General features: G+C 32.3%; 1 protein-coding gene across 4 annotated transcripts in view; it reads right to left on the minus strand.

Annotated features, from left to right (window-relative positions):
* Positions 1 to 22888, minus strand: part of LOC105477414 (EPH receptor A3) — a 357860-nt gene that overhangs the window by 37868 nt on the left and 297104 nt on the right. For all 4 annotated transcript variants that reach the window (XM_071092556.1, XM_071092557.1, XM_071092555.1 and 1 more), the window contains exons 11-13: positions 18835 to 19020; positions 8865 to 8926; positions 6690 to 6899 (exon numbers count right to left, since the gene is read on the minus strand). In XM_071092556.1, the coding sequence (XP_070948657.1) occupies positions 6690 to 6899; positions 8865 to 8926; positions 18835 to 19020 (458 nt within the window). The remainder of the gene's footprint in view (positions 1 to 6689; positions 6900 to 8864; positions 8927 to 18834; positions 19021 to 22888) is intronic.

The raw sequence follows: 22888 nt of genomic DNA on the forward strand, positions 1-22888 counted from the left end.
AGAAAGGAAATATTTAACCTCTTAGCTTTTAATCACTTGCTTGGCCACTTTTCTTTTTTTGTCTTATCCTTAAAATGAAATCAAATAAAACAAAGTTGTACTAGAATATATCTGATATCGATGTGGCAGAGTCGCAGATCTAAAAAGTGAAATAAATCATTACGTAAAAGAAAACGTTCTAACAAAATCCAGTTAGTATGTACTAAGTAGGCAACTTCAGAATAGAAACGAAAAAGAAAACAAATCTAATAATGGAGAATATAGCCAAGGATAACTCAATTTGTTTTCTCAAATTTTCCAACTCAGTTTATGTGGTAATTACGCTCCCAAAATGAACTTAAGGACATAGGAAGAATTGAAGTGACGGATTACACAGCATCTAAATAAGATAAAAGTCTGTATTTTCAGTAACTTGATCCTGTATAAAACAGAAAATTAATCACTACCATTTTGGAATTTAGGATGCCATGTATTTCAACATATGAATATAGAAATGTTCATCTATATAGATGCATGAATGCATATATACAAAAATACTAACCAGTTAAAAATAAAATTTCATAAGAGCACAGATTGAAAAATCATTCAGGGGCAAACTGTTCTACAACAGTGTCATGATTCTGTTAGAATGAAGTAAATTAGTAGACCCAGGGCAAAAATACAACAAACATGTTATAATTATACTTTCAAAGTCACATGATGAGAAACCAAAGGAAAGGAATTCGTTTTTCTATGTTTTTTTTGTTTTTCCAGACACAAAACTTCTTTGATGATTTAAATTTGTGGATCTAAATGCTCTAATCATATCCATCCCAATGAAGTCCATGGACTTTCAAGATGATTTGGCAGCTTTGGTGTGCAGCTGCAGTTCTGCTTTCAAGGCTACTTCTTTAAAATACATTATAGCACATAAAACTATGCCATAATGTAGATTTACATCGGTGAATAATGACAAAAATATTCATTTAGTTATTAAGGGGCTTTTGTCCCTGTAAAGTATCTGTAACAGTGGCTTTCAATGTGTCATCCAAGCATCTATGTGGATTCCCAAGAGCATTTTAGGGGTCCACAAGATAGAAACTATTTTCATAATAATACTGAAACTTCACAGCCTTATTCATTCTGAACATCCCATGAGTGTACAGTGGAGTTTTACAGGCATTATAGGATGCATAATAATATTGTATAATGGAAAATATCAAAATTCGCAATTTCTGCATAACATAGTAGTGAGAAATGAGAAGAAATAACAAGAAGTGAGTATTGGGGGAAAAAGAAATCTGATTCCCTACACAATATCCTTATGTAAAAGGAAAAACAAACATAAAAGTGTATAGTACTATCTTAGCTGACCCTTTCATATCAGGCACGCTACTGAGAACATAAGGAAGGAAAGCTTGTGATACACTTAAAAAAACACAGTGTGAGAAAATATCTGAGTGTCTGATAAATTAAGTTTTGAGCTTAGGTGTTCCCTCAACTCCTCAAATACTCTTCCAAGTTTAAGAAGTTTGAAATACATAAATAGATTATATAATTTCTATACACTCCTCTATTCTGCCTCTCACAGAGATGTTTTAAAATGAGAGCGGCAGATATTCCATGCTCTATTCTTTTCTACTGACTTTGATTGAAATGCCCCTCATAATTCTTCAGTGCAACTACACTCTACCTACAGGCAATAGCTTTCAGAGGATCAACCAGGAAAGGGTCACTGCACTGAGGCACCAAATCTTAATCTCCAAATTGTAGAAACTTCAGACACTAGATGAACTGTGTTAAATGTTATTAATGTGACTGACTTTTTAATGCAGATTAGCCAGGATTTGTTATCTAAAAGGAATGCCTCAGCAAATTGTTTTGAATGGTGAACTTGTTTTTCTGAAATAACAATAATCAGAGCACACTAAATCAAATAAACAAGACAGATGTCTAAGCTGGGTTTACTGCTTTGGGTTAACAAACAGAAAATATGTGCACAAAAATATAATCTTTTTTTTCTTTTTCTTTTCTTCATTTTAAATTTATTATTCTTTATTTATTTTTTGAAAAAGGGTCCCGCTCCATCACCAGGCTTTAGCTCATTGCAGCTTCAACCTCCTGGACTCAAGTGATCTTTTCACCTCTGTCTCCTGAGTAGTTGGGGCCACAGGTGAGTGTCTCCATGCCTGATGAATTTATGTTTTTATTTTTATTTATTTATTATTATTATTCAGATGGATTCTCACTCTGTCCCCCAGGCTAGAGTGCAATGGCACAATCTAGGTTCACTGCAACCTCCACCTCCCAGGTTCAAGCAATTCTCATGCCTCAGCCTCCCAAGTAGCTGGGATTACAGGCGCATGCCACCACACCCAGGTAATTTTTGTATTTTTAGTAGACACGGGGTTTCACCATGTTGGCCAGGCTGGTCTCGACCTTCTGACCTCAGGTGATCCACCTGCTTTGGCCTCCCAAACTGCTGGGATTACAGGCATGAGCCATTGCACCCGGCCTATATTATTTTAATATATATAAACACATATATATAGTATTTATATATAATATATTTTTATATAAATATATAATACATAAATATAGACATATATATAAATACTATATGTTATTTATATATATATATATTTACAGAGATGAAGTCTTTCTATGTTGCCCAGGCTGGTCTCAAACTCCTGAGCTTAAGAGGTCCTCCTGCCTCGGCCTCTCAAAGTGTCAAGATTATAGGCGTGAGCCACCCCACTCTGCTTATCGAGACGAGATTTTATCTCAGTCAAGTCTATATCCCAAAATACTACTTGCTTAAAATTTTTTGATTAATAGCATCAGCCATAATTTAGCTTTAAATATAATTCCAAAAGAGAAATTCCCAAAACATTCTGTGCAATATCAGCATTCCTGGAGTAAGTATACATTTATTTCCAAAAGGAAAACTTAGAATGCTGCCTCATTTAGCTGTTTGGTGTATTTGTTTTTTTTTTTAAAAATGAAGTCCTATTACTTTATAACCATACCTCATATTTAGAGTAAACTATAAACTTATTGAACTAAATAAGACCTATTATGGGAGATTAAATCAACGATGTCTAAATTACTGTAGAAATGCACGTGCAAATTACAGCTTCTCGGAAGAAAGCCAGGACTCCCGTGGATCATTTGAGAGAGTTCCAAGAAAATACAAGGATGAACACTGAAGAACTCGAAACTGCTATTTATTGGTAGTGAATGAGCCTATTTGTTCAGTGTGTTTTTAAGAATCTTCAGAGACTGAAACAGAAATGCAAAGAGCCTGTTGCACTTTTATTTCAGAAACGTTAAAGAGCAATTTCCATACCACACCTTTCTTCTAACACAAAGAGGTCCTAACAAAGCAACAATCAGTGTAACTGAAACATTTAGAGTTAACCCACTGTGTTCTCCATAGTATGAATCATCTAAAGTTGGACAAATATTTCCAGTTCCTGCCGGAGAAACTATTCTTTCGAGTATCCTGGCAATCAAGCCTACTTATGGGGACAGAGATGCTCTCATGTAATAATTTAATATGGGGCCGGGCACAGTGTCTGATGCCTGTAATCCCAGAATTTTGAGAGGCTGAGGCTGGTGGGTCACCTGAGATCAGGAGTTTGAGACTAGCCTGGCCAACATGGAATAACCCCGTCTCTACCAAAAATACAAAAATTAGCCAGGTGTGGTGGCAAGCCCCTGTTATCCAAATAACTTGTGAGGCTGAGGTATGACAATTGCTTGAATCTGGGAGGTGGAGGTTGCAGTGAACCGAGATTGCATCACTGCACTCCAGTCTGGGAGAAACAGTGAGGCTTTGTCTCAAAAAAATTAATTAGTTAATTAATTAATAATTTAATATGGCATAGAAATTAGAACCTGACTGAATAACCAGAAATTTAACATTTCAAATAAAGTGTTTTATCAAATAGTTTTTATTTATCCTTAAGGTATTTTTCTTGCATAATAAGATTGTTGTAACAAGGACAATGTAAGTAAGCGTGACACTTTTCATGGACTGTTAGAAGTACTTATGTCATGACAGGGTAAGACGGATAGCCTTAGAAAAACAGTAGAAGTGAGTAGAATGAAATACACTCCTTAAGACAATAAGTATCCCTTGTAGCATATAGTGTCTACTGAACTGATAGTTCAGTGATTAAAATGATGCTTTGTTGCAGATACATTGGCTATTTTTTCTGGTGATCAGAGAAGGAGAACTCAAAAGCACTGTTGAGGTATTTATCCCGTGTTTTGCAATTTCATCAAGTGTTCAGAGCTATATAATTGTAATCACTTGTAAATTTAATTCAACTAGCTACAAGATACAAAATTTCTCTTAATTCGTCATGCTCTTATCCATTAGAATTGTGTTTGTAAGACCAACATTTTTGTGTAGGTCACATTTTAAGTGTCTAAGGGCTTTTTAAAAAATACTCAGATATTTCAAAAAAAATTTAGATTCATGAACAAAGTAAATCACTATGAGGTATATTTGAAAATTGGAAAAATAAAAAGGATTTATTATTAAAAGCCATTGGGAGAGTCCTAGCTCCTATATCAATGCATCTAGATATATCCCAACAGCATTGTGCCATTGTCATTCAGTGGTTCTATTATTGTGGCTTTACTTGCGGAAGAAATGCTACCTGGCATATTAGGTTCTTCATTATATATAGCATGATATGCATGCCATGTGACAATTTTGATTATTGGAGTTCTCGAGAGATTCGCAAATAGGATGAGCTTTTTTTTAAAAATCAGGAATAAACTTTTAAAATTAGATAATAAGAAAATAGCAGAAGACTACCATCTTTGGAACCACCCATTCACTTGGCTGATGAGAATATGGAGAAAGATACTGCCATTAGGAGAGAAAATTGATAAAAAACTATAGCAAAGACAATTGGGCAATACATATGCCAAAAACTCTCACATATTTGTACACATTTTGATCCTGTAATGTTAATTCTATAGAAGTATCCCAAAGAGGTAATCATGGACAGACATGAAATAGATATCCTGACATCAAAATATCATTCATAATATGAAAATATTGTAATTCGGCCCAATTACTAGTGCTTTATTTAATTAAAGTATGTGCATGAATATAGTATTAGACATTATGAAATACTGTAAAAATATTTAATCATCTGGAAAATTACGTATTTTATTTTTTTAAGTTAAAACAAGGCAGATAAAATGGCACTGATTTACACATAAAGTGCTGAATTTATTGGTATGTTGAAATCATTTTATATATCATTATATATAGTATAATCCCATTTTTGTAACTTTATGCCAAAAGAGGAGTTATTTATTTGTGAAAATTTATTTAAAAAATTGAAAGTATAAATTTAAAATGCTAATAATTATGTTTGTGTAGTATTAATAGTAATGCTTATTAGACATTTACTTGTTGTTTATATTTTCTAAATTTCTATCACAGAAAGAATTTTCTTTAAAGAAAAACTTAAAAATTAGCTGGGGCACGTGACCCATGCCTGTAATCCCAGCTACTCAGCAGGCTGAGGAGGGAGGATCACTTGAGCCCAGGAGAATCACTTGAGGCCAGGAGTTTGAGGCTGCTACAATGAGTCATAATTGTGCCACTGCACTCCAGCCTGAGTGACAGAGTGAAGCCCTGTCTAAAAAACATAAAACAAACACAAAAGAAAATAACAACAGAAAAGACTGTTCACAAAAGATTCAAATACATTTTGAATTAAATGGATACAAATGAAAACATATGCATTTAATTAATCCTAACTGATAATAGTAAAATTAATGATAACACCTAGTTTTATCAAGAGTGTAGTAAAGTGTGCTTTTAAAATAGTCACATAATCTTTGACACAAAAACATTCATTTTTAGGAATGTATCATTAGAAAATCATGAGGCTCATAACAATTATGAATGCAGACAGATCATTTATACATTTGTATAAAATATGAAATAACTAAATATAATAACAATTTGCTCACTAATTAGGATTTGATTTAAGAAAAGATAAAACAATATAGAACACAGCAACCTACTAAACATCAAAACTTAAAGATTATTTACTGACAATGAAATATATTCAAGAAGTGTATTGGTATGGAGATAAATGGCATACAATTGTATTATAAATAATTATATTTAAATAATATATTCATGAACATGTTTGTATGTAAGAGTATGAAGAAAAATTTGGAAGAATTGACTCACAATCTTGTAAATGTTTTCTGTGGATGCACAATTATGGATAACTTTTCTTTATACGTCTGTTTTGACATTTTTATAATAAAAATAGGTGTTACTTATTAAACATTGACTTGAAAGTGTTTCAAAATGACATGTAGTGGGTCCTGAGAATTTATCTATTCTGCTAGCTCAGGGTGACTCAACCATGGTGAAAAGATGGATACATTTAAAAATATCAAGATTTGAGGAATGTGAGAATCCTGCTTTTGGTGGGGAATATTAAACTAAGGTATAGAAATTCAGAATTAGAATCATTAAATGTTAAAACAGTGATCATCTATTTACCCAGAATAAATAATAATATTTTAATTTTAAGATACGTTTTCTTTATGAAAAACATAATTGACAACACATTTTGGGTCATGATTTCTACTTATTTACAAATCAACATGATATGAGATGGAAAACAACGATAAAAGAGGAGAAAATCTGAGTTACTCACTCTTGTTGTATAAGCAGCTTCCGGGTCATCCTCTAGGACACGAGAAAGTCCAAAATCAGACACCTTACACACCAAGTTACTGTTGATCAAGATGTTCCGAGCAGCGAGGTCTCGGTGAACATAGCCCATATCTGACAGGTACTTCATGCCAGATGCTATCCCTCGAAGCATCCCCACCAGCTGAATGACAGTAAACTGGGCATCGTGTTTCTGTGAAGCAGTTCAAATGTACAATTAAGATATGTTCCTATTTCTTAAAGATGTATCTTTATTGGTTAAAATCTCACATATTGAATTTTGTAACAAGACTGACTATACACCCTTTTGTCCTAAGCACTCAAGACAAAGATATGTGGCAAATGGACACAAGGCTGAAACAAAGTAACACAGTGGCGATGTTATCAAATACTTTGTAACAGGAAGTATCTTAACGTTCTTTGACTTCAGTTTAAAAGCAAGGACTTTACTGGTCCTTAAATGACAAAAAAACACTAACCCCTCCTCAGACTCATTAAGGTTAAGAACAACAACATGAAATGAATCTTGTGGCTAGTTTAGGTTGATATTTATTTGTTTGATTGAATTTTTATTTCCCCTTCTTTGTTTCCTGATATTTTATGAATCATTTCAAATAAGGTGGATGCTACATTTTTAAACATTATCATAAATAATTAGCTCATAATTAGTCAAAATATTTATTGGATATTTGTTTTTCTACCCACCTCTGAGTTGCAGGTCACAAAATAGAAAGCAATAAGAAACTAAATCACATAATCCAGCTTCCAATCTAATTTAATCTTGGATTAAAATAGAAACACAAGGTTTAAAATGTATAGATAATGCATTAATATAAAATGTCCATGTTTAATTACAAACAATAATTTTGAAATAATATTTATCATATTTTAACTCACTTGATTTTGAAAATGTTTATTTTTGAAATAATGATTGTGAAAATAATTGCTATTAAAATTTTTATTTGGGTAATGGATTTTAATATAAAGCATATCCTTTCTCACTCTTAGAAAATTTAAAATTTTCTTCCATGATTATGAATGATACTACGCATTTTATCTATCTATTTCTCTATCTTTCTGTCATCTACCTATCTCAATTTATGTAGCACCAAAAGCACCTTCAGGACAGGGCCTATGTCTTTTCTGATACCCTGCAATGACTGGTAATTGGTATTGTCCTGAACTTCATAAAATGTTGAACACGATATTTGTTGAAATAGATGGAAATTTAACATATACACTTTCATATGGTGAAATATAGTATGTCAAAATATGGCCAGGTGCAGTGGCTCATGCCTGTAATCCTAGCACTTTGGGAGGCTGAGGAGGGTGGATCACTTGAGGTCAAGAGTTCTAAACCAGCCTGGTCAACATGGTGAAACCCCATTTCTACTAAAAATACAAAAATTAGCCAGGCGTGATGGTGGGCGCCTGTAATCCCTGCTATTCGGAAGGCTGAGGCAGGAGAATCACTTGAACCCAGGAGGCAGAGGTTGCAGTGAGCCGAGATTACACCATTGCACTCCAGCCTGGGCAACAAGAGCAAAACTCCATCTCAAAAAAATATAGATAGATAGATAGATAGATAGATAGATAGATAGATGCATAGACAGATAGATGATAGATAGATAATTGTATAAAGCTTACCAATCTAAAGAATTAATATACATATCTAACACCAAAATGATACATCTAAATTGAAACTATATATACTTTAGCATTAGAGCACATGCTTATTTTCTGAGTAGACAGCACTATTTGGAAAGTAGATGGTCTGTCTTATATCAGACTGTGATTAAATAATTATATCAGACTGAGATTACTTAAAATAAAAAAGAGACTTTCTGTCTTCAGTGGGTTTTATTACTTGCTTTAGGATTCTTTTTTATTTTTATTTAATGAGTGTGAATCTTGGCAGTATAAAAAGACTCTTTTGAAGAAGAATTCACGAATCTGTTTTAAAAATATAAACCATTAACATACGAATGCTGCAAAAGAAAGGTGCAATTTTACAGCCCTCCTCTGTCTATTTAGCCTCAGAAAATTGCAGTTTTACTTTAAACTTAGATTACCGAATTGCTTGGCACAGTGTTGGAGGGTGCCTCTAACATTTTCAGCAATTTATTCATATATATGTATGTGTGTGCATCTTACTTACACGTAAGAAACTATCCAAGGAACCATTTTCCATGTATTCTGTGACAATCATAACTGGCTTACCTAGGTGTACAGTAAATAATAAATAATAGTTAATCAGTACAGTTCAACAAGTGTTATACAATGAACATATATAATACAGTTGGATACACCTGATGATTATAGAGATGTAAGAACTTTACCTGTCTTCCAATAAGTTGCAGCAAAAAGCCCTAGGTTTCATTAGAAAATAAAACATTAAAAACCACAAAAATTGGAGAAGATTGGTTTCCAGAACAAAGGCCCATGACCAATAGTATCTAAACTGATTTAACAGGTCTTTCAAGTAAAGAAAAAATATGCCCCTTTCCTCTCTTTAATGAAATTCTCACTAATCTTCAACACCAAATAGTTCTGCCTTCAAGCCCAAGATAACGTTAGGAATTTAGCATTTATTTATTCTTTCTATGGGTATTTATATGCGCTATGTGTGCTCATACACATATATACGTGTAGGGCACTGTGGTAGGTATTCTCTTTTGTGCTGCTTAGTGGGGAGCAAGTAGATCAAAATTCCTGCCTTTATGGATTCCACACATGAGTTCTACAAAACAATTCAGAATAACAGTTATAATTATTTACCATATTTGATTAACACTTAAAAATTATGAAATCAATGCTATGTTTAAACGGAAAATAAAACTGAAACTAAAATTGCTATTGGCAGTAACTTGTAATACCCATTTTGCAAATATGTAGCCTAAAATACCATGAAACCTTTAACCCAGCATTTTACTGTATTTAAATAACAGTAATTGTGCATAAGATACTGGTGTAATTAATTTATCTATTAACATATTAAGTATTATTATTTCCATTGTACACATGAGAAAACTGAGACACAGAAGGGTAATTGACTTGCTGGGCATCATACACCTAATGAGTTATAAAGCTAAAAGTCACAACCCAAACACACTATGCTGTCGCTTTCGGAAACTGATAATGCGGGAAAAATGTAACACATGGAAAAGCATCAGACACAAAGGTGCTAAGTATACTGGATACACAGAGCTATGAATATAACAAATGTTCCACTACAGATAATGATTTAGTCAGTTACTGCATGTTAAAGCTTTGGATGATTTTAAATTAAAATGATGACCTGAAGACTGTAGTATGTTAGACAATTGTTATAGCATAATATTATGCAAAGCTGAAAATATAATTCTGTATACATTATGGTAACAACTAGGAAGATGATATAAAGCTAACATTTTAAAAAGAAAAATACCAAAAAAAGGATGTGTTGATATAAAGGAAATACTGATAATTGTTTTTCATGATTAGAATTATGTAACATTGCATTAGGTACTTGACATTTGTTGTATCACTTAATCCTCACAGCTTACTTATGCTTTAGCAATATACATTATTCTAATTTTACTGATTCCTATCCAGAAAACATTGTAGGTTCAAGCAACTTGTTGAGGTAATACAATTAGATAGTAGTCAAGCAAATTTTAAACATGACCACCTCTAATTTCAAAACCTATACCATATTACCACACTGTAATTCCCTTACTTTATTATTATTATAACACTATTTTAGTTATAAGTCCAGCATTTTACAGGAAGGAAAATCACTCCTTTTCCAAGTCCAGAAGACCTGAATTGAGTCCTACTTGAGTACTACTGAAAATTCATGAGCAAACAACAAATTTTAAACAAACATTAATGTACACCTAACTGTATAACACAATTTTAATTTTTCCTCATATGTGTCTTATTTATCATGAGGCTAGTTTGCCTTCTGATGCTAGAAAATACTTTCCTTTTCTTGATTTTTTTCCTTTCATGTGTAAAAACTCTAATTTATACAGAATGTAAATTATGAGTTAGCATCATGAAGGTTATACTTTTACATTCAGTAATTTGAATATATTCCAGGAATTATGTCTTATTTATTAAGAAAAAATCTATTTAAATTCTATAGTTTCTGAGATAATTTTTATACATGTTACAACCACTTAATACATTGATATGCTTTCCATTAAAACACTGATTTATGTTTTTAAGGCACCATAAAACATCTATCTAGTTAATGTAGTAATATCTGAAAAATTGCTTCAGTCAAAACCTTGAGCCCCCAGAACTTGCTTTATCAAAATTCCAACTAAACTTTGATTAAAAAATATTCAGAAAGAAAGGTAAGATTCACCATTTCCTTGGAAACTTAGATCTCTCCTGAATTAGTATCAGATCCCTAAAGACTGTTTGATTCTAGATGCCTGGCCTGAAATGAAATGGATGAGTAAATGAATGAATGAATAAAATCCTGCATATGTGTGCTTTCTGTAAATCTCCATCAGTTTCTGTCTTTCCTCCTTCATACAGTGCTGGGAGGAATGATATGTTACCAAAATTCAATGCATACTTCAAATGCAGTCACAGATATTTTGCCTCACACCGCCAACTCTGAATATCATTGGCCAGTCACTGCATTTTTATACTACTCAGACCTTTGCTTATCACTCCTTTCCTTCTGGCTCCCAGCATTATGACCATTTCATTTCTCATTAGCATGTCTAGTGGAATGTTTAGGAAATGAAATAAAAGTAGCTGAAAAATCAAACCAGTCAGTTAAGTCAAAGCCCCATGACCATTCAGAAATCAGATCAGCTTGCATTTAACTCTATCATTCAGGTATTTGTAAACACATCAGTCAAGATGGACAAGTCTGAAAATGTGCTTTGAATTATGTTCAAAGATTCTACGAACCAAATGTACAAAGAGTAAACAGAATCACAAATATTCTACCTTGGAAAATAGTATCTTGACTTAGAGTTTCCCTTCCATTGTGATTTTGATTATGATAAATAGGATTAAAGAAAAAGGAGATTTCAGTAGTGGCGAGAACTAGTTCTAACATGCATTAAATGTGGTGGGAAATTATTTATAAAATGGCAGCTCATCTGCACATTATGCCATGTATTTGTACTCAAGTTTGCATGCTCTTTCAGGTCTATTTTGATTTACAAATGACATGATCGGCTTCCTCAAGACAAACCCTGTATCATTTGCTGCTCTCAGAAACCCCAAAACACATCTGGGTATACATACTAAACTCAATGAAAGTACTATTCTATGACTTGTTGAAATGAAACCATCAAAAATGAGCAACACAAAATTTGCAGTGGAGTTTTACTTTTGTTCTCAAGTTGATTTATGAGTATAGATAAAATGGTGATCTTTCACAATTGTAGAGTAAAGGGAAGCAAATCAGTCTGTTAGAATCAGTTCCTTTTCCCAACTATCCCCAGTGGCTCAGAGCTATTACTAATCATTGAATTGCTGCTTGATGACAGAAGAAATGTGATTCAAAATGTCTAAGAATTCCAGATTCAGCACCAGCTGTTTTACCAAAACTTTCTCAATCACATTTCTTATAAAGAGTGTATAGGTGTATATATATATATGCATATGTATGTGTATATATTTATTAATATAAATATAATAAATATATATTTATTTATAAAATAAATAAAAATATAAAATAAATAAAAATATAAATATAAAATTTTATATATAATATATAAAAATTTATATAAAATATAAATATAATATATAAATAAATAAAAATATAAAAAATAAAAAATATTTTATTAATATAAAATATATACACATACATATGCATATATATACATATACAAAGAGTCAGTCATAAAGATATTTTCTTTGAAATTTTCTAACACATTTTGTTTTCTAGATTAAAATATTTTCATTCAAACATAAACTTTGTCAGATATTGAAATATGAAATATTTACATTTAATAATTTCAAATGGAAATGCTATTAACTCCCTATTAACAACAATAATTGGGTCTAACACTTTACCTCTTATTTTCAAAAGGATTGAACACGCTCTAATGAGGGTAAATTATAAAATTCAAACTTTTGACCTTAGCCACTAGCAATCTATATAATCAGTGTCAAGATGGAAGGAAAAAAAAAAAACAAACGGGAGATGGAAAGTTGAAAAAAATTGACAAAATTTGCCTATTTCCAGGAAAGAAGATTTGAATCATCTTTGATGAGAATAAAAAATATTTCATAGATTTTCACATATTATACCTAATTGATAACAATATTGTAATGAATATTGAACTGAAATATTGAAATGAAATATTGAACTGACTTAGGGTATTTTTTTCTGTGGGTTTCTCATTAAATCATTGTAAAAGTACAGGACAATGTCTTCCAAATTCCATTTTAATCAAGACATTACTCTGCGGAAATGACCCCTATTACATCTCTGAGTTAATGACAGCAGAGACTAAGCCCATTTGTCTGTAGTTCTAAATCCAACACCTATCAGTGTGCCAGCTACAATGGATCAAATTAGGTCTATAATTTCAGACTGGCCAGGGAAAATCTCTCTCTTCAAAATCAGGATGAGAAACACTTTCTCCAAGACATCCTTAACCAACAGTACTCTATAGTCCTAACACATAGAATGCTTTACATTTGGCTGCTTGAAAAATATTTTTATTTATGCTTAACTTGAAACAAAATTTAACATAATCAAAGATAACAACTAATTTACTGTCCCTTACGCTAGACTTGAGTCATGAGGTAAGCACAGTAATATAAATCATACAGTAAGTGGAAAGAATGTACATAGTGATCTGAATATGTTGTTTGATTTTATAAAAAGTTTTGTTCTTTTCTCCTTTCTAAGCTTTCTACCTTTTATTTATTTGCTTGTCTAATTTGAAAAGTTTCTTTAAAAAAAAACAAACAGGATTTCAAGAATATCAGTGAAGACTGTCATTATTAGAGTGTTCAAAATAATGCAAATAAAGGAGCTGATTTATTTGCAAAAGCCAAAAAAAAAAAAAAAAAGGTTTAAGATTTCCTGTACAATATTGAATTGAAATAATAAAAACAGGCTTTTTGTTTTTTCTTGAAAAGAAATGTTTTTAAAGTTTTACTATTAAATATGATGTTTGTAGGTTTGTTTGTATTTGTTTGGGGGCTGTTCACATACCTTTATCAGGAATACACATTTTCTATGTATGATGTGCTAATAAAAAATTAAAATTAAAATAGCTTATTTAAGAACTGTTAAATAACCAACTTTTCATACTTGGAATAAACTACACTTTAGAAATAATGTAATATCTTTTTTGATACACTTTCAGATCTGGCTTCACAATTATTCTAGTGTTATAAAATTTTTGTTTATGCATTACAATAATGTTATTATACATTCTGATAATAGCTGTATAGTTTGGTATCAAGATATTACTAGCCTCAGGATTTAGATGCGATACTTTTTCTCCCTTTCTGAAAAGGTTGTGTAAGACCACAATTACTCAGACAGCCACTAAACTAGTGCAACATCATATTTTTTCTTTCTCTAGAATATTTACTGTATATGTAAACTAGTGCTCTTTGGGCACATGCAAATCGCGCTATAACAAATTTTGTAGGTTGATCTTAATTTTTCAAAAATATCAGAAAACCATCCTATCCACATAAATGAGAAAAATACACAATGCCACACTTTTTTATAAGTCAAAATGGCCAATTCATCCAAGGGACATAAGTGGACAGTGATGAAGAAGCAACAAAAGCTGTTTAAATATGTAAAAATAACATTCCCTGTCTTGTATTTTTCTAATATATGGAGCAGTGATTTTTATAATTTTGTTGATGTGGTTAGACAGTCATGTTCTGAACTCATTTAACAATTTGTAGCCATGAATGCATGATAAAACTTGGGTCATTAGGGTTTCCAAAATTTGTTATCCTAACAAACTATCTCTGTAAATTACTAGTAAAGTAAGTACAACATATGTATTGTCTTTTAAGATGAAATGAAGTGTAGTACACTTGAGATAAATTCAGAATATTATGAGAGATAAATAGACAGAAAATAACAAGAATTTGGCATTGTTACTAAATGATGACCTCTTATTCCAGAAATGTGTCCTTACCATACGTGCAGAGAAATAGGCAAGTGGAAGCCAATGACAAAGCTTTTGGTGAAAGTGGATACTCACGCCAATATAGATAGGTTTTAATTATGAAAATCATCTTAACGTTCTGCCTATAACATTCGTCAATAATACAAAGTTACAGGTAAGTTACATGGTAATTTTTTTAAATTTCCTGAAAATAATGCAAGACAGAACACATTAATCTCATCCAATATAACTCCTTCTATTTCACTAGGTGAAAAGTGGCCAATGGAAGGTGTTCTTGGAGTCTGAACATTATTTGACTAATGGTGTGATGGCAGAAATATCAAACATTTGCTAGAAACAAGTTCTATCCTTTTGAACTTAAGCTAAAATTGATAACACATGTTAGTGCCTCGTTCTGAGCAGAGCCTGTGCCCCCCCGGCTTTCTGCTACTTTGAAGATCAGAGACTCTCTCACCTTCTCCTGTTTAAGACCATCAGGCTCAAAAACATTAAAATTGTTTGTGGCTAAACTCAAATAAATGAAAATATAATGACTGAATAAAAAGCTTTAACAAAAGATTTCTTCAAATGATTTGAAAATCATACATTATATTAGACCTAGTGTTTCAAAGCACACAATTGAATAACAATAATAAACAGATTTATCTTGGAGCAAAAAAAAAAAAGAATTAATTTCAAGAATTTTTTTCTATACACCCAGATTGATTGGTAAAATCTCAAACAACCAGAGGAGTAATTTAGATTTGCACCATTTTTTGCCACTTAATATATTCTTATATAATCTCATTTGATCTTCAGTATCTGAAAATAGTAAGGCAGTACTTTTTAATTTTATGTTACAAGTGAAGAAATGAGTATCTGTAAATTGTTTGATTTGTAGGAGTTCTCAGAGGAGTAAGGTTGTTTGAGAACTTGAACTCAGATCATTGATTATTAATCTAGATATTGACATGTCTGCTTTTGAAAATACTATTTGGTTCATTAAATTATAAGCTCTGCATCACCTAGTTGTGTGTGCAGGTGCATGTGTGCATGTACGGATGTGCTTTCTGAACTCTGCAGGTAGATTGTTTTAGAAGTCCCAGGAAACAAAGACAACAACAGCAGTAGAATAAATAGCTTCTTTTGGAGACATAATCGCTGTGTGTGTGTGTGTGTGTGTGTTAAATACAACATATCAACTTTATTGTAAAGAGTTTCTATTTCCTCTCAGATGTTACAGGGTGCCAGACTTAGAGCTTATAAATATGCCACCAAGGAGTTCAAAATCTAATTCTAGGGCTACTACTCTATTATATTTACAATATATGAGATGACTGGGATTTATATAGTCAGATTTGGCAGCTTCTTACATGCTTATTTGACCAGGGAGATATATCAAAGTTAGAACTCTCACCCTAAGAATAAGGCAGTTGTAACCCATATTAGAATGTTACAGAGTCAGGCTTGAATAAGATGTTTAATATATAATATCTGCAATTTTTAATGGTCATTTTAGTGTATATTTTTACGTTTTTTGTCTTAGAGATTGTTTCATAGATTTCTTTGTCAGTTTACCATAATCTATATTTAATTGTTTTAGTTTTATATCTAAAGGAAATTTGCCACAATATTTATAGTTTAATGTTGCTTATCATTCAGTAAATGCATTTATAGGAAACAGGAAATATAATGAGTAGCTTTCATAATTCATAACACTGAAAACAAAAAAATAAACTCATGACTGACAAAATAATAGATTTTATTAGTAAGCTTAAATTAGAACCCAATATTTGTTTGATAGTGACTTTTAGTGCACTTTTTTTCTTAATTATACTTGTTGAAGAAGTTAGTTTATTATTCTATTCAAGCTAAAAAGTAATCATTTTTTTCATCACTCTCTGGGTGATAGAAGTCGTTATTTAAATGCACTCCTTTGAAAAGTGTATTCAATTTAATGAATCAAATACTAAAGAAAGACCTATTGTTAGAAGATATTGCTGTTTCCTTCCTTCCTTCCTTCCTTCCTTCCTTCCTTCCTTCCTTCCTTCCTTCCTTCCTTCCACGTTCCTACCTTCCTTCCTTCATCAATAAATTTTTTATTTTTCAACATTGGTAAATTAAGTATCTATTATGATTCAAGATTTATTTTAGTCACTTGTCATCAAATAACAGGGGTTTTTGCCTCTTTGAGAGTTTATACTCTGTTTTAAATATTAAGGATTATTAATAGTTCCAGAAATGTTTGAAGACTGAGGAATGTCTCACTATGTTAGAGAAGATTTTTAAAGTAAGGATATAAAAGAATAAGTAGAATACAGGAAAAGACAAGTAGAAACCTATTTGGGTTCAGAGTTGGGGATGGGGTGAAATGAACAGAACAAGTTCCCAGTGCTACCTCTAGCACTTTCTAGTTACACAAGCTAATTACCCTTTATAGTTATTGTTTGTTCAAATGTAAAAGAGAAACTATCATGTCGCACTTGCAGGGTGGGGGTAAGAATGAAATCATGTCATAGTATAATGTGGGCACATAATAGATACTTCATAATGAAAAACTTGTAAAAATTGAGAGTTAGAAGAATGGCTTCATAAGTACAGAGGAGTTTTCTCTTCTTCCCAGGAGGCTCAAGAGCTAAAAGGCAACTACTTGATGCAGGTGTAATGGAGAACATTCAATGGCTAAATGACACTAAAATCCCAACGAGACATGATACTATAACTGTACAGATAGAAAACAGTATAGCCTTGCTCAGAAAGAACAAAGGATTCATACATTTTCCCAATCCTTGCTACTTACGCCCATGTTTTTTATTAATTATTAACTTAACATTTAAAAATGTTTTTTATCAGAATATTTCTATTAATACGGACTGGTTTTGTGGAGCACATAGGCAAAAAAAAAAAAAAAAAAAAAAAAAAAAAGCCTTATAAGAATTAATATGGGCTTACAACATGTGGTTGAACTATTTCACATTGTTAAATTCTTAATTCCACTTTTCATAGAGGAACACTCAAAAGGAAATCAAAGTCTATTTCAATTAAACCATGTTCTCATGAGGAAGGAAATGCCTTTTTAGTCACACTAAAGTGAGAATAAGTATTAGTGCCATTTGGAAAATGCTCTATATAATGTTAAGGAGAAATATCATTATGAAAAATCTGTCTGTTGGTAACCATAGAGTATGTAAATGTGGTGCCAATGAATTATCCCCTAAAGGATGCCAAATTCCCTGCCATATGTTGTCTTTCACTCTAAAGAGTTTGCTGCCAATTCTGCTTATTCTTCATCCTGAGCTCCAAAATCTTGAGGGAAAAACTCCCAGAGTATTCTCAAGGGCCTTTCATAGGGATTAGAGCCAAAAATCACAGATCTGCCTCACAGGATCCCGTTTGAGCCCTGCTGGAGAAACCACCATGGAAATAAGTTCACATCTCTATCATTGGCTGTGAGCCAGAGCCTCCCCAGAGCAGGAAGAATCCACCTGGGTTCCTAGCTCAGAACTACTTAAAATCCATAGAGAACCAACAAACGGTCTTGGGTCTATTGTGATCCCAATCTGTACAGCTCAGAAGCATTTCCTAGACTCCCATAATTTTCCTAAAGACGGGGATGCAGGAGGTGGGAGGAGGTTAAAGATTTGGAAACTTAAATAAAGCTGATGAACAATAAAAGAAAAGGCAGCTAGCTGGGAGTTCCTGTCAAGCTTGAGTCATTGTTTTTCTTTGCTACTTACATAGCGGAGAGTTCCCCCACAATCCTCTTCTTAACCATCTGCTAATCAGCGTACCTTTAAATGTGTAGCTTCTATTATTTTTTACAGTTTTTTGAGTACTGTCAATAGAATACTATCTAAAGGTCTGCTCTATTTTCAGAGAAAGGCATGCAATTCCTAAATTAGTATTTTTGATAAAACTGAGACACTTATGAAGAAAAGTCAAAATTCTTAAATGGTTGGGGTTGGGTTTAAACAACCTCTGCTCAACATACACAAATGCAAGTCTTATGACTACTTTACTTACTTTTAGTGACAACTCCTTCCAGTCGAATGATATTGGGGTGGTCAAACTGTCCCATAATGCTTGCTTCTCCCAGGAAGTCTCTCCTCTGCTTTTCTGTATAGCCCACTTTCAGGGTCTTGATGGCTACCGAAATCTCCTTTTTTGAGGGAAGTTTTAAGCGACCACTGCACACCTCTCCAAATTCACCTGTTATAAAGCAGAACAATGACAACAAAATGTAAGGAATTATATAATAAAAACTCATCAGTAGAGAGCAACTCTTTACTTTCAAAATTTCCATTTAAACTCTTTGTGCCTTTGACCTGCAAGATGTACACTCTAGTACTCCAAATTATTTTGAAAGATAATCATATGAAACTGCCTAGAAAACCTCAGGATAGTCTCCCCCTGTTGGAAAATGAACCTTGTGAAAATTCCATATATTTTAAAGTATGACACTATAAATAATGTAATGTAAAAGGAGAGATAAGTTGAAAGCTGCAAATATTAGATTTTTTACCCCTTGTTGTCATAGCTACCATTACCTCAGAGAAATTAACAGGACAGCACAAATGGTGACTAAATGTGAGCATTGGATTAAATTTCAGATATTTTAACAATTCTGTTTTTACTGAGGGTCAATTTGGCTATATATTCAGACTCTAAAAATGAGAGGCAAAGCATCTGCTATCAATTTATTTTATTGGAGTATTGGTGTGTTGCATTACTGACATACTAGCTATAAAATTCTCTGGGCTTCTGGAGGACAACAACAATATAACAGTATCAAATAAAAATAACATGTCTTATCTAAATACTGTAGAAATATTTTTGATTCATCTTCTTCAATTTAAAAAAAATGTCTTAAATGTGCAATTAATCCAGAATTTGTCCCATGTAGAGTGTTACTGACTTTTAAATGTTATAGTCCAGTTGATATAAAACTGCCTAGAACTAGTATGGACACTACCTTCAAAATACATTTTTACTGAGAGATTTACTCATCTTCAATTCATGACGTTTGGAGCTCCCTTAGAGCAGGGACCCTTTACATTTCTTTATCTGTACCTGTGCTGCCATGATGATTGCCACATAGGAGTTCTACAGAATGTCCTTTGCTCATAGAAGAACTTCTAATGTAGTGTGGATTGTCAGATATGTTTTGTGTCACATTAAAAATAGTTTTAATATCAAATGAGCTTTTCCTGAAATATTTTAGAATTAATTATATGATTAATTTTTGGCTCTTGAATGAGTGGAATCATAATCTTGGTCCAATTTTCTTTCTGTGAATTTTCTACAAGCTTCATGCCCTACGTGTCAGTCAGAGTGAAGTGATATGATTCCTCTCTATTTTTGTTTTCAAGCAAGTGGTTAGACCCACAAAAGTAGCAGGTTGTCCTATTGATTTGCCAACTACATGACTACAAATGGTGTCTCGCTCCCCAGGAAGCTTTCACCTTCCCCAGGCTTGACTCATTCCCAGAAATCCATTCTTGCCCTGTTTTCAAAGCAATGACTTATGCTTTAATTTGGCAAAGTCACTTAAAATCCAAAAGCAGATATTCATGCATTTATTTAATAAATATTCATACTAGTAACAGTATTGTATACAGCATGAAACACACAGAGATAGATATAACGGTAAACAGGACAGGACTAGTTTATTCCCTTGGAGGAAGTGTAGAGAAGATAATGATATCCACAGCTATAGTGTTCCTTAGGATACAGAAAGAATCAGGGAGTAGAACTCGAGAAAGCTCATTGATCTTGCTAATTCCAAGGAAGAATATGCCATTTAGATATGAGAATATTAGGAGAAAGAGAAGCTATGGAGTGATAAAATTATTCTCACGATTGTAAATAAGAGTGAGTTTCTTTCCTTATACAGGGTTATCTGAATATTATCAGAGAGCTCCCATTCACTTTGTTTCACTTTGGGTAAACACTAAGCTCGGGAAAACCAGAAAGTTCTGCCATTATCATAAGTCAACACGGTATAATAGAGCATGTTTTAAATGTAGATGTCATCACCACATATTCTAAGTGGCATGTCACTTGTCAGTTTACAGCAGTGATAGTACAGAACTGTGGTTAAGAGCATGGATCCTGCAGCCAAATTGCTTTGGGTCTAATTCTGACTCTGCCACATATTAGCTGTGTGATTTTAAGTAACTTAACCTCTTTGTACCTATCTTTTCTTATTTCTATGGGGATACTAATTGTATCTACCTCATAAAGCTGTTGTGGGATTAAAGGAACTAACGTATGTTAAGTACTTGAAACAGTGCCAGACACACAGTAGGTGACATCTAAGTGTTGGTCACTATTTATCTCTCTGAGTTCAGACCCACCTAAAGGAGAAATTGCCTAACTACTCTTTAAGAGTTTCTGTTTAAATCAAACTGACAAATGAATACAAAAGTGCTTTATAAAATGCCAAATTCTATGTTAATGTAAGAGATGGTTATGGTAATGATGGTGATAACAAGACTCATGTCTTACTGGAGAAGTATTTGTAAAGGAGAGCATACTAGGGATATGAAAGGTAGGAGTTAAATTTTAAATGAGTCAACTAAGAGTGTTCTCTGTTGTAAGTGGAACACCTGGACACATAAACATATCCATGTATATATTTACCTTCGAAATTCATGAAAATTGTGTTTCAGCGATGTTAGTTTTTTAAAATCCTCAAATACAGTAATGTGATTATTTCACCAGATAAACACTAGAAATAGCCACCAATAAGTTATAAAAGACATAGAAATGCTTAATATTAATTCAATTATATTTCCAATAATTTAACATAACTGCATTGGGAGAGCAACGATGGTTATACAACTCTGAAAATATACTGAAAATCACTGAATTGTAAACTTAAACAGGTGAACTTTATGGTTGGTAAATTATATCTCAAGAAAGCTGCTAAAAACAGAAAAAAGGTTAAAAATAAAAAATAAAAGAACTGCATTGTAAAAGTTAACAAAGACTGGGCAAATGCAATTGGCAATCATTTCATCTGGCCAAGTTTTATATTATCTTATTCAATTAACTTTGCACCCATATGAAAAAAAATTTAGATCTTGTCATTTCTAGATAAAAGCTTGGCTACTAGATCTTGGTTTTTTAAATCGAGTAAGTAGAGCAATTTTTATCTGCTCTTTGAAATAGGTATGTTTATGAGAATGGGGACTGTATTCTGATTAAGATGCACAATGTAAAAGCTGCTCAAAATAAAATATCTTATGCTAATTTCATTTAAAGAAGAAGAAAAAAAAACCCACGACATTTATTTAAGCAGAATTACCCCCTCCAGTACTAGCCTTAAAGCCTACCCTCCTTCTACTGTTTTAATAAAATAAGCATAATAAAAATATATATTGAATAATGCCTCTGTGTCAGCTAAGTCCCCTACATAAATTATCTTGTTTAATCCTCAAAAAAATACTATGAAGAAGACACTATCATGATCTCCAGTGTCCATTGTGGGCTTTGAAGTTGGAAAGTACAAGATTCAAATTTTGGTTTTGCATTTGATGCAAACAAATCTATTCAAATGATCAGTTTTTGTTTATTCATGTGCTGAAATGGAGATAATAATACCTATCTAAAAAGGATAATAAGATTAAATATCATGGGAATGCACAGAATAAATTAAGGACTTAATAAGTATTTACTTTCTTCAGAAATTTTTAGTATTCAGTCGTTGAAAGAATGGTTGGATTGAGGAGTAAAACTAGGATTTGCAGTCATGAATTCCTCACTAATAGTAATTTACTACTGTGGGAAGCTAATTCATGTCTCAGTTTTATCATTTATCATATGAGTATAATTGTTTCCATAGTCCAATGTATACAAGAGAATTTCTGTAACATCAATTTATTTATGTAAAATTTCTGACAGAAATTTAAGAGAATTAGCCTATATATATACACATATACATATATATATATATTCTTTCTGTAAATTTAATTGACTGTGAAAGTTATGTAGTGGGCTGAAAGGTTTGCCTTTCTAACAATGGAAGCTAGTCAGTAATCAATTTAGAATAATTACTAAATTTTTATAAATAACA

This window comes from Macaca nemestrina, chromosome 2, assembly GCF_043159975.1.
Source record: "Macaca nemestrina isolate mMacNem1 chromosome 2, mMacNem.hap1, whole genome shotgun sequence".
In the NCBI taxonomy this organism is placed as follows: domain Eukaryota; kingdom Metazoa; phylum Chordata; class Mammalia; order Primates; family Cercopithecidae; genus Macaca; species Macaca nemestrina.